This window comes from Sciurus vulgaris (genome assembly GCF_902686455.1).
Source record: "Sciurus vulgaris genome assembly, chromosome: 3".
Lineage (NCBI taxonomy): Eukaryota > Metazoa > Chordata > Mammalia > Rodentia > Sciuridae > Sciurus > Sciurus vulgaris.
Window position 1 is genome coordinate 120804249 of NC_136463.1, and position 22341 is coordinate 120826589.

Below are 22341 nucleotides of genomic sequence, written 5' to 3' on the forward strand. Positions count from 1 at the left end.
AGGAAGGATATTAGACATCCGTCTAGACTATTCCTCTTAGAAGTCTAAGGACAACTTTGTAAGTTCATATTTAGTATGTAAAAATAAATAATTATAGCTGATGAATTCATATATTGTGATCATAAGTATTGATCCTATGCCACATAAATGACAAATGTATTTTTTTCCTTGCCTTTCCTGGAGTGACAAATAAATTAAAAGATTAGACGAATCATTGGTTTCAAAGTGGAAACATGGCTTGATTTAACATTTTCTCTGAGCAGCGGTAATAGAATTCAAACAAATATATAGACATACATAAAATATGATGAGTAAAAAGAATTCAACTCCATTTCTTACCTTGGTTTAATGGAATAATTTTCAAAATTCTCAAAGTTCTTACAGTCTTAAGATTTAGAATGAAGTTTAGAGGTGAATACCTTATTATAATCCTGTGAAAGTAAATTAGAGTTATTTAGGAGTCATGTTGAATCTATGCCACTTATCTTTAGCTTTTTATGCTCTTTGAAAGCTACTTAAAAATTATACATCCAAGCATTTTCTTCACTTAGATTACTCCATTTTGCAAACTGTTTTATTATTGATTGGAAGACAAAAATTCTATAGAGCAAGATAGCCAGGTATCTAGAAACATAAGTTACTGGAGTTCCCAAAAAGTCCCAAAAAGTCAAAGGTCATATGTTTTTTCTGATCTGTGGAAGCTGATCCAAAATAAGCAGGTGGTGGGGGTTGAAAAAATAGAAGATTAGTGGACTAGACAAAGGGGATTGAAGAGGAGAAAGGAGGAACTGTGTAAAGGAAGAACAGCGGAATGAATCTGACCTAACTTTCCTATGTACATATATGAATATACCATAGTGAATCTCACCATCATGCATATCCACAAGACACTAATTAAAAATAAAACCTGTAAGTAAATAGTATAAAGATCAGTGGAGAGAATGGAAGGGGGAGGGTGGGGAGAAAGGAGAGAAGGGAAGCGGCAGTCCTAGGAACTGAATTAGAACAAATTATATTCCATGTTTTTATAATTATGCCAAAATGAATCCTAATGTTATATATAACTAAAAAGAACCAATAAAACAGTGTAATAAAAATTACTGGAGTTTATAACAGTTTCACACTGGATACTTTAAATTCTATGTCAAATATTCTATATCACATTCATAAAATTTTGTTATCTATTACTGAAAAGAGTTGAAATGAAATAAAAAACAGCTGCTTTTTGAACAAATGGGATTTATATTAAACATTTAAACTTCTGACAAGGGTGGTGATGGTGGAATGAGTTTGATGATACTGGGGACAGAGGTAGGCTGATGAGGGTTGTGATGGTAGTGAAGGAGGGTGACTGGGGAAGGCAGAATGTATGCTGGTTACGAGCATAGTTTCTGGAGCCAGACTTTGCATGGTGGTGCAGGCTCCACCACTTCCTAGCCATGTGGCAGAAAAGTTACTTAATACTGCTGCAGTCTCCTTAATTGTAAAGTAGGGACTTTATTTCTTGATTCAGAATCTTTTTGTGGGGAAAAAATGGGATAATATATGGAAAGTGCATAGACCAGCACCTTGCAACAGGAATAACAAAAATAATGGTAGTGGCAATAGAAGTAGTAAAGATAATATTTACAATAATGTTAGCTATTATTTTTAATTGCTTACAATATGGCAGGCACTGTTTTTATTCTTTTTTTTTTTTTTTTTTCATTTTTGGTACCGAAAATTGAACCTGGGGTACTTGACCACTAAAACACATCCCCAGTCCTTTTTATTTTTTCTGTTGAGAATGACTTACTAAGTTGCTGAGGCTGGCCTTGAACCTAAGATCCTCCTGCCTCAACCTCCTGAGTCGCTGGGATTACAGGCATGCACCACCACACCTCATCTTTGGTTTATACTCTTTATAAAGGTTTGTTTTTAATCTATTATTTTTGATTGCTTACAATATGGCAGACACTGCTTATACTCTTTAGAACTGTAATTTTTTGATTGACCAAAAACTATAATAATCATTTAAAATTATTTAAATAGAAATTTAAAGGTAGTAAATCATTTCTATAAATAGAAGCATTGAAAAAATATACAGAAATAATTAGAATTATAATAATACTATAAAAATGTGTGTGTTTAAAATATCTTATTCTGATATTTAGCACATTTACTTGCCTCAAGCAATGTAGCTAAATGAAATATTGACTGAGGACTGAGAATCAAATATGCTAGGAACTCCTAAGGCTTCAGAGAATTCTCTACTCACTAAAAAAAAAAAAAATCAATTAAAATGTACAAATTCAATTTTGTCATTTTTGCTCAAGATAGAAAACATCTCATTTCTTCCATTTTCTTTACATATTCTGGGGACTCACCCAGAGACAGTGCCTCAGAGACTCACTATGACTTTGACTTATGAATACTCTTTAATTGCTAAACTTTTGAAAGCAGAAATTTTTGTAGAACTTGATTTTTAAGTGAAAAGCATTTATTTAGCAAAAGATTTAAATGTTTGCAACTTGAAGAAATACTCACTCAAATAAGGTTACACTGAAATCAAGCCAGTTCCATAGATCCCCAAGGAAAGAAAAAGATCCTGCCCAGACGCCTCTTGCAATGATTTTGACAAGTATTTCAAATGTGTAAATTCCAAGTAAAGTATTCCTGCAGAGAAATTTTCACATAAATATTGAAAGTGAGAATAGCACACTGTCAGTTCTGAAATATATATCTGTGGTGACTATCTGATATTTGAAAACAAATCATCAGAATGGTGAAAACATGTCTGGTTGGCAGGCCAAAACAACCTATCAGACAACAATAAAAACAGCAAGTGCCCTTGAACTTGAGTATAGTTTTAGATAGGTCTCCTAGGATGGCTATGTTTTGTGGCATTAGCTGTGAAATTTGACTACCAACTTCTTTTAACTATTTCTAGCTCAGAGATGATAGTCTTTTCATTTATGTAAATGATAAAAATGTCAAATTTACTCAACAATAGGATTGCACAAATTAATAATAATTAAGGAAGTATGCAAAAATTAACTTTATTATACACATATATACACAAAAATTTCTTTAGTGAATCAGTATCAGAGTTACCTTCCAAAGTCAACCAACTTTAAGAATCACAGTTAAAGCTCAGGGGGTAACTACCCTAGAAAATTCAAAGGGTCTTTCCATCATTGTGGTCTAATGAAAGTCCAACAAGTCACACAGTAAAGGCGAGAGGAGCAGAACATTAACAATTCCTTTCTTTCTTTTTTTCCTGGTGCTGGATATTGAACCCAGGGTCTCTGATATACTAGGCAAGTGCTCTACCACTGAAGCATGCCCCCAGCCCTAACAATTTCTTAATAAATGAAAAGAAAAAAAAAGAGTTATTTGAGGTAAAAACAAACCAGGTTTTGGGTTACAATAGTAAAGACCCAAAGCACTGAAATATATTAATCATTAAAATTAAGTTTGAAATTAAACAATCCTTATATGTATTATGACATAAACATTAAACTGAAGTCTCAAGCATTTGTATTATGTTAATCTATTGAGAAATAGAGGTATTTTAAATCTAACTAAGAATAATCAAAGTGCAGAAAAATACTAGTTAGAGTCGACACATACATATGTTTGTTTTTATTTGAAGAATTCACTCATTGTGTTACATGTATAAATACATTATATATCATAAATATTCCATTATATATAAAAGTATAAATACTAAATCATCAAATGTTATAGTATATAATATATTGTATAATTTAATGTTATTACATCAAAATTACAATATGTTAAAAATAAAAATATAATTGTGTATAATACATATAATAAAATTATAGAACTTACTCAATTGCTGTTATCCATATTGACCAATTTTTCATAGACATAAATATGCAATCGATGAGGACACTAATTAAAATTAACAGTCGGAAAAAGGTAAGCTACAGTCAAGGAATAGTGGATAATAAATAATATTATAATCTAAATTTATATAAATTTATATAATCTAAATTTATGTAATTTAAATTTATATAAATACAATAAAATATTTTTGTAAATACTGAAAACACTGATGAAAAACAATGGCGATTAATGTTTGTTAATTTCTACTATTGTGCTACTTGGAAAATATATTTTGTATGTCTTTTCAAACATGAAATAACCAGTGGAGCATTACCCACATTTCAGTAACACTTAATATGAGATACTGATTTGAAAGAGAAAAGGTTGGCAGCAACAATTAAACACAGAATAGTTGAATTTAGTATCAATATAGTTTAAAACGGAGTTCACACAATCCAGTAGGAAAGGATATGGATGCACCAAAACTTTGATAGTTGTTCCTCGGATGGAACTGAAAGGAGACAACGTGCACAAGATGGAAGCAGCATTGAATCTGAAGATTGTTCTATTTTTATTTAACACCATGAAAGTCTATGAGGAGAAAAAATAAAAAATAAATTAGGTGAAACAAGAATGTGGGACTATAATTCCATGAATTATGTCACATTGCCAACTATCATTACCATCTGGGATTCTTCTTGATATCCTTTTACAGATTAAGTTGAATGATAAGATCTTTACTGTTTTCATTCATATTTACCTGCTCACCTACCATTTTCCTTCCGTTTCATCCTGCTGCTGTCATCTGCCTTATAGCACACCAGCAGGTCTCCACAGCACAGGCATAACAGGAAGAACACTATATCCTGATGGCCCATGAAGATGCACTTAGAAGTGCCAGAGGTGGCACATCTCAGGATGTAATGAATGTATAAAAGCTAATTTTATTAAAGAATAAATCAAATGTGGGTTTCAATAATAAGGAGAATTCAGTATATTAAAATATTATATTAGTCATTATTATCTGTTAAATAAAATCTAATTTATTTGATATCACTAACATAAATCTATCCAAAATTTTATATCATGGAAATCTAAGGTATTGGGATATTAAAGCATTAAAATCCCAACAAATGTAATGAATGATCAGAAGTGTCCTAAAATTGAAACTGAATCATATATTTCTATGTGTGTGTATGTTATTGTACATATTTGTATGTGTGTGTGTGTGTATATATATATATATATTTATATATATATTTATATTATGTGGGCACATTTTTATATTTATTTTACTGTAGATATATTCATTGAAATTATAAATACACATACACACACATACACACACACACACACACACACCATCTATGTCCATTGGGAATAGTATTCATTGTATGATGTGCATAAATACATTACAAATAGTAAATATTTAATATTAAATATAATTTATTATATATTCAACTTGTCTATTATATATCATATACAAAACAGAGCTAACTACTTATTTGTGGGTATATAGTAAAATAATTACTTAATACAAACATATACTCATCAGTGTTCCCAATGAAAACACGAGCTGTGCTGTAATTCTTATTTAAATGCATTTTCAACATAAAATCTGTGAATGCTTTTGGTCTGTTATTGTATTTTTCCCTTTTGATTTTAAATGTAAATAGAAAAAAATCTAAAAAGAGCTGAAGAAAATAATCTGATTACTTAAAATGTGTTTTCTATACTGTTTTCCAGAACAATTTCAAATTTTATACAAGTTATCATGTGTATTCAACCAGCAAATTTGTGTAATTGTAAGGAATGAATACTTGCAGATAAAATAATTTTCCAATTTTTCAGGGCTCAAATTTTTATTAATTTTATAATTATTTATTACTATCCTATCTTTAACAGAATAAAGTGAATATAACTCAAGAGTTAAATATCATGGTGTCCTTGATGACAGGACTTCTTACATGAAACTATCCTTGTGGATTTTGCCCCAGATGTTTCCTGACAACTAGATCATGAGTAAATCTGGGTCTTGCTCTATTTTTCAATAACCGTGCCTTTGTTTTCCATAACATGTCTACTTTTGCCTACCATGTTGTATACATGAAATAGTTCTCTTTTCTATGCTATATCACAGATACTAAGGCTACCGGGCCACAGCGATCTTATTACTTAGGCATACTAGTAACTGAATGCTGAGATAATTGTGATGAAAAATTAGGCTGTAAAAAGCACTCAAGATTATGCAGCTGACACATTTTTATTTTTCAACCATGAAAGATATTCCAGAGTTGTATTAATATAAAAAACAAACAAAAAACCACTTTGTCTTCTCTCCAGAGACTTCAGTTCAAATTCATTTCCCTTATTCTATAATATCTTTGAATATTCTACAGGAATATCAAATTACATTTGACCACGATAGAGCTAGACTTCATCTCCCCCAAACTTAACCTGCCTTATAATTTCATTTTTGTCAGTGGCTCCAACCATTCTTCCAAGCTGAAATTCCTGGCATTATTTATCAATCAGATTCTACTGTTTCTTCTCAGGTTTGTTCTCTCCCTCTTCTCTAAAAAACACTTCTATAATCTGGGTTTCAAATCCAGCAGTCTGGATTCTTCTCTTTTATTTCATCTTTCTGACTTTATGTAATAGTGATTTAGAAATCTGCCAAATTGACTTTACTTAATCATACCAGTTCTTTGATTACCACATTAAATCCACGTTGGCATCTTCATGATTTCATCCTATTTCCCACAACTGGCAACATAACTGTGTTTCAAGTTATAGAATCAGAATTTCTTTTCCACATTTCAGAATCAATCTCTGCTCTTGCCTGTTCCTAAAAGGACTTTCCTTTGTGTTATTAAAGCTTTAACTCAAATTTCACTTCCCCAGTGAGGACTTCCATCTTCATCATTTCATACAGATCTGTCTTTTCTAAGTACAATTATTTTCATGTTCAGCATTTTGTGCTTGTTCTGGGATATATTAATAGGTGCCACAAGTCTTTCTGGAATCAGTTGTCAATATATGAATGTATAAATGAGTAAAAATGAATTAAAAACCCCATATGGATTGGATTCACTTTCCTAACTCCTGAGTAAGCTCATTGTTGGTCATTTTAAATAGCGGTGTTTATTCTAAATATTTCACAAATATTTAAAAATTGATAACCATAAATAGCCAATCAGCTTTGCTCCCATAAAACAAATTGTTTCCATGAAGGCACGTTAGTATATATATTAAGAAATAAAGTAAACAATACAAGCTTCCCAACCAGTATATATAAATTTTGATAATATCTCTAATGTGTGCATTCCCCAAATAAAATATCTTAGTCAGGTCTATATAATACAAAATTATCTCTTTCCCTGTTCTCCTCTCTCTTTCTTATCCTATCTCAATTACAGCTTTTGAGTGCCTGGAACTAAAATAATAAAAAAGTAGTCACAATAATTTCAGTTAATTCTCACATTTTTTTTCACATAGTAATATGAGTCCACGTCTTCCAAGGGCTCTGACACCATTCCTCGAGAAAGGTCTCCATAAATGAATGGAAGCTCTTTGCCAACTTCCAAGGCAGGGTCTGGCTTTAAATCATCTTCTTCACATTCCTCGTTGTGATTTTTAGCAATATGCTGTTTTATAAGTTCAAGAGACTCTTCAGTGAAGGGAACAAGGCCCTTCGGTTCTGGAGAATCCAACATTTCCAGTTTTGTACCTGTAAGAAATTAGTTTTCTTCAGTTCCATAAAAAATTGGGTATATTAAGAAAACAATTTGTAAAACAGAATATTTTTAGAATAGAGAAGAGCAAATGGAATGCATATATTTATCGAGCACATCGCTAAATTCTATAGAAATCTGACTTGCTATAACTGAGTATTTTTGAACTTAATATTAAACTTCATTTGTAATTTCATGGGTGACTCAGTTGGCTTTATTCACTCATCATTTGAATGTTCTTTATTTTATTTAAATCTGTCTTTCAACTTCTGCATGCTAATAAGTGTTAAAAGTTTGCTAGAGATCTTTTTATTTTCCTGATCAAATCCGATTATTTTACAACTGATGTATATAACAACTGAACAACTTTTCTTCCCTAAATTTAACCTTCTTTGTTACTGAGCCATACTCTCCTGTATTGCTTTTTATATTTCTGATATTTCCCTTTTATCAATTTTAGTGAGTCAAATGTTAACAAACTTTAACTCTGATATCTTTGAAGTTCTGCTTTCTCCTATGTTATATCCATTATTTTAATGAAAACACCAAGAGTGTTAATTATTCTGTCAATATGGATATTTATCAAGTAAATTTTTCTAAACACTTTCTTTCCCCAAATGTCTCTGTGGGAATTTCACCAAAGGCAGTTATTTAACAGGTAAATGAAAAGTCATTGTCTTTCTGCACAACTATGACTACAATCACTCTTTAACCTCTGAGCCATTGTAACACACACACACACACACACACTTTAATACCTTGAAAATTATTAACATTTTCACTTCTGTAATCAACCTCTCTAACCAAAATAATTATTTGGCTAATTCGTCCTAGTCCACTTCTTGTCAAAATTTGCTATTCAATTGATCTTAATGCCAACTGACTGGTTTTCCTTTATTTATTTGCCTAATTATTTTCTGTAATTTTATTATTTCTGTTAAGAATAAGGAATTTTGTACTCAACGTTGTTTCATTTTTTATCTCTATGCTCTGTCTCTCTCACTAGCTGAATTCAGCACTATTTGAATTTCTTTTATAAGCGTTTTCAACAACAGAAATTACACTCACACAAGCACATGTGTCTGCTTCAGAATTTTCCACCATTGTGAAAAACTGAATTAATACTTTAACACATTGCTTGTCTATTGATCAGATGAAAAAGGCGAGTTAGTATTAATGGAATACCATTTATTGTAAAAGTTAGACATCTACCACCTGCTTAGGTAAATGGTGGATATAAACTGTTTTAAATAAGAAAGGTAACCTCATACATATTTAAGGGGAGAACAAGTTGTACATTTCTGAGTCATAAAAGTACTATAAAAAATCAAATACTGGGTTGACTACATATATCTTTCATGGGATCATAAGTTTTCTGGGTTTTGCATTGCTTTTCATGTTGCTTCATTCCACTGGAACAAAGCTTCCATTTTTACTTTTAAAAATGTACCTACATGAAAAACATTATCACAGTGCTAACTTCATTTAAGTTCCCACTGTGTACGTATAACCTGTGAGTCAAAAATATATGAATAAAAAGTTATTCTAATGGGCCTATCCCAGCCTATGGATTCATTTTCTCTTAAAATAATCATCTGGGCTGTGTTGTACCTCAGTGGTAGAGCACTTGATTAGCACGTGTGAGGCACTGAGTTCCATCCTCAGCATCACAGAAAAATAAAATAAAATAAAATAAAATAAAATAAAGATATTGTATCCATCTACAAGTAAAAAAAAAAAAAAAAAAATTACAAAAAAATCATCTGTGACCAGAAAGAGGGACAACTTCACTTTGGAAATGATTGCTTAGTCCCCAGTCTTCACGATATGTTTCAGGTATTGGTGTGGAACAAGTTTAAATAGGGGAATATGGACTAGGAAGATCAGCATATGTCTACTCAGAGCTTCTTTCCCAGAGTAATGATACAAAAACTCACTCATGCTCACCTTAAAATTTGCTTATTTTCCAAATGTCTTTGTTCAATATCATGCACAAAACTGACACTTACTGAAAGTTGCTAAGAATTATTCACATATATAACATGCAGATACATATGCACACAATAACGCTGTTGAAACTTTTTACTACTGCTTCAAGCTCATTGCTCCTTACTCATCTATTTTGGTCTTTTATATCCTTTCAGTTCACTTTCAGTAATTTATATGTGTTCAGAAATTTGTTTATTTCTTCTAGATTTTTTCATTTTATTGTCATATAATTTTTCAAAATATTCCCTAGTGATTCTATGAATGTCAATGGTATATGCTGTGACATTCCCTTTTTTCATCTCCTATTATATATGTAAGTTTTATCTCTCCTTTGGTAAGTTTAGCCAAGGGCTTGTTAATTTTACTTTTTTCTCCCAAAACCAAATCTATGTTTCATTTATTATTTATATTATTTTTTTTCAAAATTCTATTTCATTCCTGATATTATTATTTCTTTCTTTCTGCTGATTTTGGGTTTAGTGTGCTCTTGCATTTCTAAGACCTTAAAATGCATCATTAGGTTATTTATTTGAGATTTCTCTAACTATTAATGGAGGCACTCATAGCTATAAAATTCCCTCTAAGTATTGCTTTTGGTGTTCCATGGATTGTGGTATGTTGTGTTTGCCTTTTGATTGATTGCAGGAATTTTAAAAAATTTCCCTGAATTCTCCAATAACTCCCTCCCTGATCAATAAAAAGAGTGTTATTCAATATCCAGGTATTTGCATTATTTCTGCAGTTTCTCTTGAAATGACATTTTTAGTTTCTTTCCATAATGATTTGATAAAATGCAGATTTTTAAAAAAATTTTGAATTTGCTGATACTTGCTTTATGACCTAAAATATGACCTATTTTGGAAAAAAAGTCCAATATGATGTTGAAAAGAATGTATATTCTGTAGCTATTGAGTGCAATATTCTGTAGATGTGTGTTAAGTCCATTTGATATGTTGTGTAATTTAACAATCAAATTTCGTTGTTGGATTTTTTTTGTCTGGATGATCAATCTATTGGTGAGAGTGGAGTACTGGAGTCAAATACTATTATTATATGGAGTCTACCTTTCCCTTTTTGTCCAGTAGTGTTTGTTTTCTAAAATTAGGTTCTTCAATATTTAGAGCATCTATAATTGTTATAGTTCCTTGATGAATTCTTTTCCTTTTTATATTAATAGTGTTTGATTCTTCCCTAATTCTTACTTATCCACCATTCTAGATAAGATTTGTTCGTTCCATGCTCTCATGACAGTGTTTATCCTTCCTACTATTCCAGATGTAGAATTCTCTTAAGTATCTACTATAATGAGGATTTAGTGGTAATGAGTTCCTTTATGTTTTTGATTCTCATGGAAGGTCTTTATCATCTCCTTCAATTTTGAAGCATGAACTCTGTTGGATCTAGCAATCCAGGTTGGCAGTTAATCTCTTTCAGAACTTGAAGTACATCATTCAAACACTCTCCTGGCTTTAGAGATTCTGCTGAGGAGTCTGTTGTTATCATGATAGTTTTTCCTTTATCCCCCATTTATTTATTTATTTAGCAGTAAAAAATAAATAGCGTGCCTTACCAATGAGATACATCAACAACCTTTCATAAATTTTTAAAATATTTAGACAAGATCTCCCTTAAGTTGCTCAAGCTGGCCTTGAAGTTCTGATCCTCCTGCTCAGTCCCCAGATAGTTGGGATTATAGATGTGTGCCACTGTGGTCTGTGATTTTTGCCTTTAAATATGACTAAGCACTACACTTTTATAGATTTCTTTTTCCTGAGTTGAATGCTGAGTGTTATGGTTTGGATGTGAGGTATTCCCCAAAAGCTCACATTTGAGACAATGCAAGAAGGTTTGGAGGAGAAATGATTGGGTTAAGGCTCTCAGTGAATTAATCCCCTGATAGGGATTTACTGAGTGGTAACTGAAGTGGTAGGGTGTGGCTGGAGGAGGTGGGAATTGGGGCGTGGCTTGGGGTATATTTGTATCTAGGCATGGAATCGCTCTTCTTTCTAATCACCACGTGAGCTGCTTCCCTCCTCCACAATTTTCTGCAATGGAGTCCCGAGGAATGGATTGGCCTTCTGTGGACTTAAGATCTCTGAAACCATGAGCCCTCAAAGAAACTTCTCTTTCCTAAAATTGTTCCTGTTGGGTCTTTTTAGTCAAAGCCATGAAAAAGTTAAACATCCTGGATCTCACACATGTTAAGCAAGTGCTCTATCACTGAGTATCTACCTCCAGCCCCATTTCACTCTTTCAAAATTCTTTCTTTGTTCTGTACTTCTGGCAATTTGACTATAATATATTGTTGTGAAGCTCTCTTAGGGTCGTGTCTGTGTGGGGTCCTAAATGCCTGGATGTCTGTCTTTCTCAAGATTTGGGAAATTTTCTAATGCCGTATCAATGACTTAGTTTTCTGTGTCTTCAGCCTGTAGCTCTTCTCTCTTGTCTATTCCTATCATGTGCATGTCTGGTATTTTCATGGTGTCCCAGAGATCTTAAATGTTCTGTTCATTCTTTCTTACTGTATGAATGTGATAATTCCTCAACCTCATCCTCAAGTCCTGACAGTCTTTCTTTCACTTGATCTAGTCTACTGGTGAGGCTTTCAATGAAGTTTTTAATTTGACTTAAGAGCTTTATAATTTCTAAGATTGCTGTTTAGTTCTTTTCCAAAATATGTATCTCTTTATAGAATTCCTCTTTATATCCCAAATTGTCCTCTTTAATTCATTCGGCTGTTTAATGTATTCTCTTGGAAGTCATTGAACTTTAAAAAAAAATGTTGTTTTGAATTCTTTGTCATTTTATTGACATTGTGTCTCTGGAATCGGTTACTAGAGAGCCTTGAACTTTACAGGTACCATGTTGCCTTGTGTTTTCATACTTCTAGTGTGTCTTTGTTGAGATTTGCTCATTTATTGGGATGGCTATCTCTTACATTTTTATATGAGAGCTTTCTTTATAAGCAGCCTTCTTTTAATGATTTTCTCTGAATATCAATTTGTTCTGTAGTACTGACTTTAATTCCAATTGGACTTATAACATAGTTTCCCTGTTGCTTCTTTGGCTTTTATTAGTGAATGCTGACGCAATGCATACTGCATTGGAGCCTGAGCGACTCACTTTCTCTGTAGGTCGTGCACAAGAGGAATGCCTCTGGTAGTTCAGGCACTTGTGGTATGAACAGAATAATATATGGGTACACCCTGTATGGTTATTTCTTTAGTCTTGTCAGCAATGTGCAGTCTAAAAGGGCCCTCATAGATGTGGTACTCACAACCATTGTGTTATTTCTCTCTGCTGTTACTAAGGGTGAATATCAGGATTTCATGATCCTCAGTCATGCTCTTTGGGACCACATAAATGACTGGGGTTTTTTATTTCCTCTATTCCTTTTGTTTTTTGTACCAGGAATTGAATTCAGGGGCACTTGACTACTGAGTCACAGCCCCAGCCCTATTTTGTATTTTATTTAGAGACAGGGTCTTACTGAATTGTTTAGTATCTCACTTTTGCTGAGGCTGACTTTGAACTTGCAATTCTCCTGCCTCAGCCTCCAGAGCTGCTGGGATTATAGGCATGTGCCATCGTGCCCAGCCTATTTCCTGTATTCTTTGAGGTGGACTAATCACCAAGACTTGAACAGGGCTAGGTCATTGCTAGAGCATGGAGCAATTTCTCTAAGCTGGACTGGGAGTGTAGCTCAGCAGTGGAGCACCCACTCCATATGCTCAAGGTGCTGGTTGGATACCCAGGACTTCATAGAAAGAAGAAAACAAAAAATAATAAAAGCAACAAAACCAGAGAAAGGAGTAAAGTAAACTCCCACTAAAAAAACCCACAACAACAACAGAAAAGAGAGAGGAAAATAATTTAGAATAAACCAAAAAGTTAAAAAATAGTAAAAAGTAAAATTAATTGTGAAAGGAAGTAAAAAAGAAAAAAAAGAAAAATATTAAGTAGAATAAGGAGAAGAAAAAATACATATGTATATGAGTATATGTAAATATTTAATTCATATACATGTGTATATAAAAGATATACACATTATACAAAATATAACATATATAAAGTGTGTTGAGAAAGTAAAATTAATTTAAAAAGAAAGTTAAAAAGGGAAAAATTAAATATAAGGAGATGAAAAATAAAAATACAAATCTATGCATATAAACAAATATACATATTTGTATATATATTCATTATACATATATGTATACACACACACACACACACACACACACGCATATATATATATATATATGTATAACAAAAAGAGTATTAATGGGAAATAAAAATGTCCTCTCCAGCATGCTGGATTATACAGATAAGACTAGTTGTTTGTGACTTGTGCTTTTCGGAGTGTTTTTCCATGTCTTCTTAGGCTGTCACTCCTTCAAGGCTAGGGGTTACTCACCCTTCTTTCCTATGTGGTGCTTGCCAGGCAACAAGCAGAAGTGATCTGTTGCTGGAGTCAGTTGGAATAACTGAGTTGCTCTGAATGCCCGAATGAACTAGGGTGGAACTCAGAGGTCTCCAGGAGAAGATTTAGTCTGGATTTATTTGGCCTGTGCACTCCAAGAGTGCCACAGACACTGATATTGCAGCATGCCACTAAGCTAGTAGAGAGTGTGGAACTCATCTGATACAAGTACCCTCTGCACTGGGCACTAACAAGGCAGGGCTGATATTGGGCTTTTCAGTGTGTCAAGAACTCTGAGACCTTTTGCGCTGCACACACTGAGAGCAGGTAAAGGTTATGGAGTCACAACTATCTGTGCTAGGGGTTGGCAGCTGGTCCATGCAATCTACTGCCCATGACTGCTGTTCTGGACCTAGCTCCCATGCAAAATCACATGTTGACTGTTCCTTCCCTAGACTCCTGCAGCTGGCTTCCTGAACTGCCAGATTTAAAGTGGAAGCATCCTCAGTTCCAAGTCCAGTTTGCCAGTGCATATAGTTCTCAGCAGGTTTTCATCAGAGGCTCTCCCCAGGGTCAAAATGACTCTGGAGGCAGCTGCCTCCATTAGGTCACTGTAGTATTACCTTCATGTGGAACCAGAGGCTGGAAAATACAGGGACCTTTGACTCAGAACAGTAAGTCAGGAAGGACCTTCTCAAGAAAATTCCCTGAGAAAACACTGCTATGTGTAGAAAACTTCTTTAGAGCAGACTGGTATGTCCATCCCAGGTCTATTGCCTGTTTAAACTGTATCTCTGCAAGTAGTTGATTGCTTTCTGTTCTAGGGGGGCTCTTTGGGACTTTCCCTCTTCCACTTCTGTCCCCACCCTTTGCCACACTCCCTTCTGATGCTGGGGCATCATTTCACCCTCTGTTCCATTATCCAAAGGCCTTGGATTTCTCCAAATCTCTGTCACTATTGCACCTGGGTGTTCTTCCACAGGCACCACCTCTACGTGCTGCTCTCCAGGTGCTTTGATTCTGTCTCCCAGGAAGCAGGTGCTAGGTGCCTCTAATACATCATCTTCACAGATTCCTGTTGATGGACTTTTTCTTTTTACGGAAACCACTCCTATTTGTACTCAACATAGGCCTTGATTTTTTAATAAGGAAAATAAAATTAAATGTTTAGTAAATTAATTCTAAAAATGTCTCACAATATGAAAAATACATGCTGGATAAATACTGTAATAGGATAGGCTTGTAAGGAACTTTATCTAAAGATCCTTTAACCAACAAATATGACATACTAAAGCCTCTGGTTTTCTACATGACTTATCAGACATATCAATAAATCATGTTGTGAAGAAATAAATCAGTGGAATCAAATGAAACCACAACATCATGAACTTTGAAATTGGGTAGACCTACATTCAAATCTGAAACTATTACTAAAATCTGAGAGACGTCAGTCAAATATACTTACCTAATATATTTGAACCTGGCTTTTCAGTTATAAAATTGAGTTAAATAAGAATAATTTTTTAAATGGGTATAACTGGCACCCAGTGATTGGCACAGAATAGGTGGAGAATAAACGTGAATTTTAATTGTGATAAAATTTGATATCTTAGAATGGTGGACCAAATCTAATGAAATAATATACAAAAGCCAAACATATAAGAAATGGCAATGGCAATTTGTCCTAAATAAATCAATCTGCATAATCACAATAGAGAAAAGATGTGCTTTTGTGTCAGAGAAAGCTATCAAGGAATTTTACTTGATAGTAAAGAGAATATAAATCAATGCCAATTTGTGTTTGCCAAGAAAACTAATACAACTTTGTCTGTATTGATGAAAGATGAAGAGACAGTCCCTTTCTGCTCTCTTCTCAGTTTGTGGGTGTGCACAAAAACTTGAGGTTTTTATGTTTTCTTTTTCTTTACATTATTTTTTATTTGTTCTTTTCAGATATACATGATGATAGAGTGTATTTTGACGTTATACATACATGGATATAACTTCCCATACTTGTGGTTGTACATGATATGGAATTACACTTGTCATGTATTCATAGATGAGTATAGGAAAGTTATGTTTGATTCATTCTACTGTCTTTCCTATTTGGGGTATTTTTAAGCGAGGCCAGAATGTTGGTTAAATTAAAATGACTTCATAGAATAACCAGTTAAAAGAAGGAAGGATGTGTAATAGTTGAGGCTGAAAAGTTGCAAATGAACCTTTATTGTTTCCAGATAAGGAAGAAAAATTAGATGTCCATCTTATTAAGAAAGAATGAATTAGGATCATTGAGCTGAACCCAAAACAGATTTGGTTCAAGACAATAAAGAGTTTTCTCAATAGGTATCAAAAATGGAATGACTTGATTTGGGTAACAGACCTTTCTCTTAACTGGCACTGGGAAGCATGGACTTGACAGTTGGGTGGGATGATTGCAATGGATCCAAATATTTACTGGTAATATCAATATCATGTAATTTTGGAACCTTCTAATGTTAAGATTTTTGGATTGAATGTGTTGCACAGTATCAGGTGATCTAAAATTTTGGACTAAAATATTAGCTAGTTACCTATGCAGCATTGAATTAAGAAAATCAAAAGCATTTTTTATGTGGTTTTTCATTACAGTGAAGTACTTCTTAATGATGTTTTTAGGGATCTCGTTTGATGGCTAATCAATATTATTACACCTATGTATATAAAGAATATCATTCTTAAAAGTAGGCAAAAAGGGAGGTTTTAAACTTACTGCAAAGATGCTGCCATTAATGGAAAAAAAATCTATATATGTTTCATTGAAACCTCAAGATTCAATTTGCTAGCCTGCCTTCCTTTTATACATTGTCCATGTATAATCTCTCTTTGCTTTTTCTGTTATCACTCCACAGTAAAATAGTCTGACTCCTCATTTTGCTATCTACTAACTGTGAGACTTCAGTACCATCTCCCAAGTCTTACTTTTCTCCTATGTAGAATTTGGAAGCCCTTATATATCTCACAATGCTGTAAAGATTAAATCAGAAAACACAGAAATCATGAGACCAAATTACTGGCTTCATCAAAATGAATTCTCCTAACCCACTTATCTCAGATAACTCTTAGTGATAACTCTGATGCTGAATGGTATTAGTTGGATTGTTGACTAGAAGAATAATGGCTAGAAGACTTTGTCTTCTATGCCACTGCAAAGCAATGCAAGCATTTATCAAATGGAACTGGCATGCATCTGACTTCGAGATGGATGAGAGCAGATTGTAAATTATTAATCATTAAATCATAATTCAGTAAAAGCATTTCTGTGGGGTATTTATATAATATGGTCCAGGCACTATGCTTTCCAGTGAGCTATCTTAATACAGCATAGTCTAAAAAACAGAAAGATTAATAGTTAATCTGTCCATTAGACTGCCTTTCTAAAAAATTGAATAGCTAAAGTAAGTTTTTGGCAATAAATGCATCACCACAATTCAGAGTAGGACTCTAACAAGTTCTAGTTGTACCAATATTTTAAATTGTTGATTGAAGTGGAAATGATTTCTCTTTGATATCAGTTAAAAGTTGAACCTGCAAAATATGGAGTGAATTATCAAAGAAAAAATATTTTCCCTAAATTTCAAATTCAAGTATGAGCCCATATTCATCATAATATTTTGGCAATTGAAATTATTACCACTCTTACTGAATGATTACCCTTTTTGCAGTACCAGACTATGTTTTGAATCATATCATCCTCATGATTACCATTTCACAGATGTGGAGACAGAACTTGATCAGTTTCATGACTTCTCCATCATTGTGTAGCTGCTTAGGTTGTGGAGATGAATGCTAATCCAGTTGCATTAAAATCTAAATTTGGACACATCTAAATCATACCACAAAAATGCTAACAAACTGTAAATTCTTAGGGCAAGTCTACACAATTGACACTTCAGTTGGTCCTTTAGAAATGTTCACTTGGCCACCAACTTTTATCACTAAGTAGTAGTCAGGTTACTGTCAGATAACTTTAAGCAAATGTTAGCAAAGTCAAATATTTTCCATTTTGTAAAACTGAAGATAAGTGAGAACAATCAACATTAATTTGAAGAGGACAAGTTACTGCCTAACCTCTTAACCTCCATATTATTATTATTATTATTATTATTATTATTTAAATAAAGATCAAACCCAGGACTTTACATATGCAAGTCAATCACTGTACCCCTGGGCTATGTCTGCATCCTCTAACGCACTGAATAGATTTAGGGAAATTGTTATTTCATGGATCATGGTAGGAGATCTCCTGCAATAGAAGTGAAAAAAGTGAGCCAGATAATACAGAAAATCGTTTTTCTATTCTCTCATGAATTTAAGATGTGATCACATTTCTTCATCCAAGTCAATTAAATACACACACTCAAGATTTGGAATTTGGACCAAAAGATGTAAAGTAAGAGGGGCAATAGACAATTCATTTTTGCAAGACAGACAGAAGTTGCAGTAGCAACTTTTGGCAACTTCAGGAGCAATTGTAGCAGTGGCAGTGCCAAAGTGCTACATATTTGGCTGTTTGAGGCTGAAGTATCATTAATGTCCACAGGACTGGTTTTACCATTTGATAATGACTGTGATCTTGGCTATGACTTAGTCCTCTCTCTCTATTTTTCTTCTTTTGTACTGGGGAGTGAATCCAGGGGTGCTCAACCACTGAGTCACATCCCTAACCCTATTCTGTATTTTATTTAGAGACAGGGTCTCACTGAGTTGCTTAGGGCATCACTAATTTTCATAGTCTGACTTTGAACTCGTGATTCTCCTGACTTAGCCAAGGCTGGGGCTGCTGGGATTATAGTCCCCTGCCACCCCACGTCTGACTTAGTCTTCTCTTAAACTTAATTCTCTCTTAGACTAAAGACTATTCAAAGTTGGCTTTTAATCTGTCATTTGGTTTTCTTTTCCCATGCTGATTCTGTTACTGTCATTAAGCAGAACTTGAAGTACTAGTAGATATAATATACAATCTACAAAAACATGAAGGAGTTTGTCTCAAATTTGAGTGGAAAACAGAGGTTATTTAGTAACTGATACAAGGAAGTTTGTGGAAAATGCTCCCTCCAACCCTGAGTATTTTACAGTTAGGATGGGCATTCTCTTTCTGACAGTTATTTTAAAACAGTACTAGTCACCCTTCACCCTAGTGACATTCTCTCTCTTCCTTACTCCAATTTCCATAAAGGGTTTGGACCATGATGTAAAATAGAAATGGATTTGGTTTTGTTTTTCTTTTATAGCATTTTGAAATTTGAGCATCCTCTGCTCTCTGGTTATGTTGACAATGAGGTTTTTTTTTTTTTTTTTTTTCAGTTTTATTTGCTTTATCTTTTGTACTCCATTATTTGGGGAACATATATAGGAGGATTCAGAATTAGGTAATCCTATTAACCCTGGTTCCATATAATTTTTGTATCCAAGTAAATACTAGATGACTGTATTATTGATATGAAAAATAAAATTTAAATCAAAAACTAACCAATAAAACTTATAAAAGAAAGTATAAGTAAACTTATGTATAATGAAGTACTAGTTGAATAAAAAAAAAGTGCTGCTGAGGTCATGAGGAGATATTCTAGTAAGCATTTCTGGTAAATTGGTTTAACAGTTCTAGATGAAAATCTGGCACTAATAGTTTACGTTAAAATGTGTATACTTTTCTCTAAATAAGTTGAGTAATAGGTATTAACCCCTTAGGTACACATGTCAAACAATTTATATGGACAAGATTTTTCACAGTAGTGCAATTGTAATAAGAAGAAAAGCAGTCAACATGTATTTTAGGTGTAGTAACTAAAAATTTTATGGTATATCCTTATTAAGATTACTGTTAATTTCTATGTATCTGTAGTGACATCAATTTTTAAAGTATATGCAAATAGAAGTATTTAAAAATAGGAACAGGACTTAATTAGGAAATTATGTGCTTCCTAATAATTCCTTATAATTTTTAAAAACCCTAATAGTTAATTCCTAACTCTCTCTCTTGAGTTATGATAGTTTATAACATCTGGCTTATATGACTGACTGCCATTCATACAGGGAATGTGAGTTATTGGAGAAATACTGATTCACTGATTTAAAAATATCTTAATATTAAAGTATTAAAATATCCTAGTTGTTATCCTATAGCTTGGGAAAATGTTACCACTGGGGGAAAATAGGTAAAGGAAAAGGATTCTCTCCTTATCATATATTACAATTGCATGCATATTTAAAATCATTTTAGTAAGTGCCAATAATTATAAAAATGCATGATTTGAGGAATGCACAGATGGAGAGAGATGTGATAAAGTACCTACAAAATGGTAACTGAAGACATTAGCAGTTGATTGCACAGTCCTATCAAATTTTACATGTTTGAAATATTTTATGATAGATATTTTGGAAAAAAAATTAGTTCTGGAACTAGATTGTCTAGATTTAAATGTGGTACTTTCTATGACCTTAGACCAAGTTCTTAACCTCTCTATGCCTCAGTTTCCTCAACTATAAAATGGAATAGTAAGAACAACTACCTCTTAAAAAGTACTATAATTATGAATGGGTTACAAAATATATAGCCAGGTATGGTGGTGCATACCTGTAATATGAGCAGCTCGGGAGGCTGAGGCAGAAGGATTGCAAGTTCAAAGCCAGCCTCAGCAGTTGAGTGAGGCCCTAAGCAACTTAGCAAGACCCTGTCTCAAAATAAAAAATAACAGAGGGCTGGAGATGTGGCTCAGGGGTTAAGCACCCCTAGATTCAATCACCAGTATAAATAAATAAATAAATAAATAAATAAATAAATAAATAAATAAAAGTAGCACCTAGAAAAATGCCTAAATATAACCTCAGTAAATATTAGTCATTATTGTTTTTAATACTTTAAAGCACTATATTTATATGCTTAACCATCTTTTAAATTGAAATAATTGGGTAACTTATTAGAATTTACCCAAACACGTAGAATATAATTTAATTTCTTACTCATAGCTCAAAGTAATAACAAGAATCAGTTATAATGATCATATATAATACTGTGACCTTCTTGAATAGGTTTTAAATTTTCAAGGTCTTTTTTTTACATTTTCTTCTGCTTTATTTGTATCTCTCTTATCATCAGACTTTTAGATTTTATTCTTACTACTTTCAATTTGCTTGCATCTGTTTCCTCTTCTAACGATTGTCTGTATAACAATTGTCATACACCTATGCTTAAACACAATAATAATAGGCTGAGTGTCAAGCCAAGATGGTCAATGAAAAAAACCTACCATGCTATAAAAGTCTTAACTGTTTAGAAGCCTCCTTCCTCCTATCCTCTGCCCTACTCAATATGTCATTTTCTCCTGTCCTGAGACTCAGCTTGAAGGGTAGAGATTGGTGGATAATGACTCCTGAGAATTAAAAGTGGAGCATACTTCTCTGTGGACTCCCAGGTTCCAGTCAGATTTAGAAGAATCTGGTGATAATTTTTTTTTTAATTGTTAAGTATAATACAAACCATATCACAATTTTACTTAATGACTTCAAGTCCCCAAGTGTAGACCTATTTCTATGTGGAAAGATTAAAAGGCAGCCACCTGGACAGATCTAACATCTGGTAGGAAATGGTTATGTAATTCTGTACAAACCAAGCTCTAATCTCAGAATCTGCCCCCTCTGTTGCATAACTGGTTGATACTCTTGGGTTTCTTCTTGTATCTGCATCTCTTTAGCATGCTATCACTTTATTACAACTTTTTATTGTCCCTGAGATAATTTTTTCTTTTCCATTTTTAAGTAACTTTTGATTTATGTTTCTTATCTTTAGACTCTCTGGAATTGTGTTGTCCCCATAGTGTAAATTTTGGCCAAGGTTCCTAAATATATCTGCCTAATGTAAGATTCACCTACTCTTGTGTCCCAGTTCTGTGATTTTGCTGGTTCCAGATTTCCAGATTGCTTAACTCTATCTTCCTTACTTTCTTTGTTCTAATTCCTCCCAGACTCCTTGGAAAACACTGGAATAAGCTGTCTTTTGAAAAAAGTTGTAAACAAGTAAGTCTCTCTATAGTATAATCATATTCACTATTTTTTAGAACATCTTTATTTCAGATACATTAAAGTGAACTCCAATTTTTCCTTAAGTGACTGTTCTTGTAGTTTGATATGTCTTATCTGGCAATGAGTTTATCCATGGTGTTTTTATTTTTATGTATTTTTAATTATTGATTGACACATAATTTTTATACATATTTATAATGTATAATGTGAAGTTTTGATTCAGTCTATACTGGGTGTTGTTTGACATTCATTTGTGGAACACACAATTACTAAGTTCTAAGCATGATATCAGACAATAGTGCTATA

At 33.1% G+C, this 22341-nt stretch overlaps 1 protein-coding gene across 4 annotated transcripts in view; it reads right to left on the reverse strand.

Annotated features, from left to right (window-relative positions):
• The window catches only part of SCN7A (sodium voltage-gated channel alpha subunit 7), an 84443-nt gene that overhangs the window by 51607 nt on the left and 10495 nt on the right, over window positions 1-22341 (reverse strand). For all 4 annotated transcript variants that reach the window (XM_079134425.1, XM_079134428.1, XM_079134426.1 and 1 more), the window contains 5 exons: window positions 7314-7561; window positions 4304-4422; window positions 3835-3924; window positions 2527-2655; window positions 340-431 (listed from right to left, as the gene is read on the reverse strand). In XM_079134425.1, the coding sequence (XP_078990551.1) occupies window positions 340-431; window positions 2527-2655; window positions 3835-3924; window positions 4304-4422; window positions 7314-7547 (664 nt within the window). In that variant the 5' untranslated portion in view covers window positions 7548-7561. The remainder of the gene's footprint in view (window positions 1-339; window positions 432-2526; window positions 2656-3834; window positions 3925-4303; window positions 4423-7313; window positions 7562-22341) is intronic.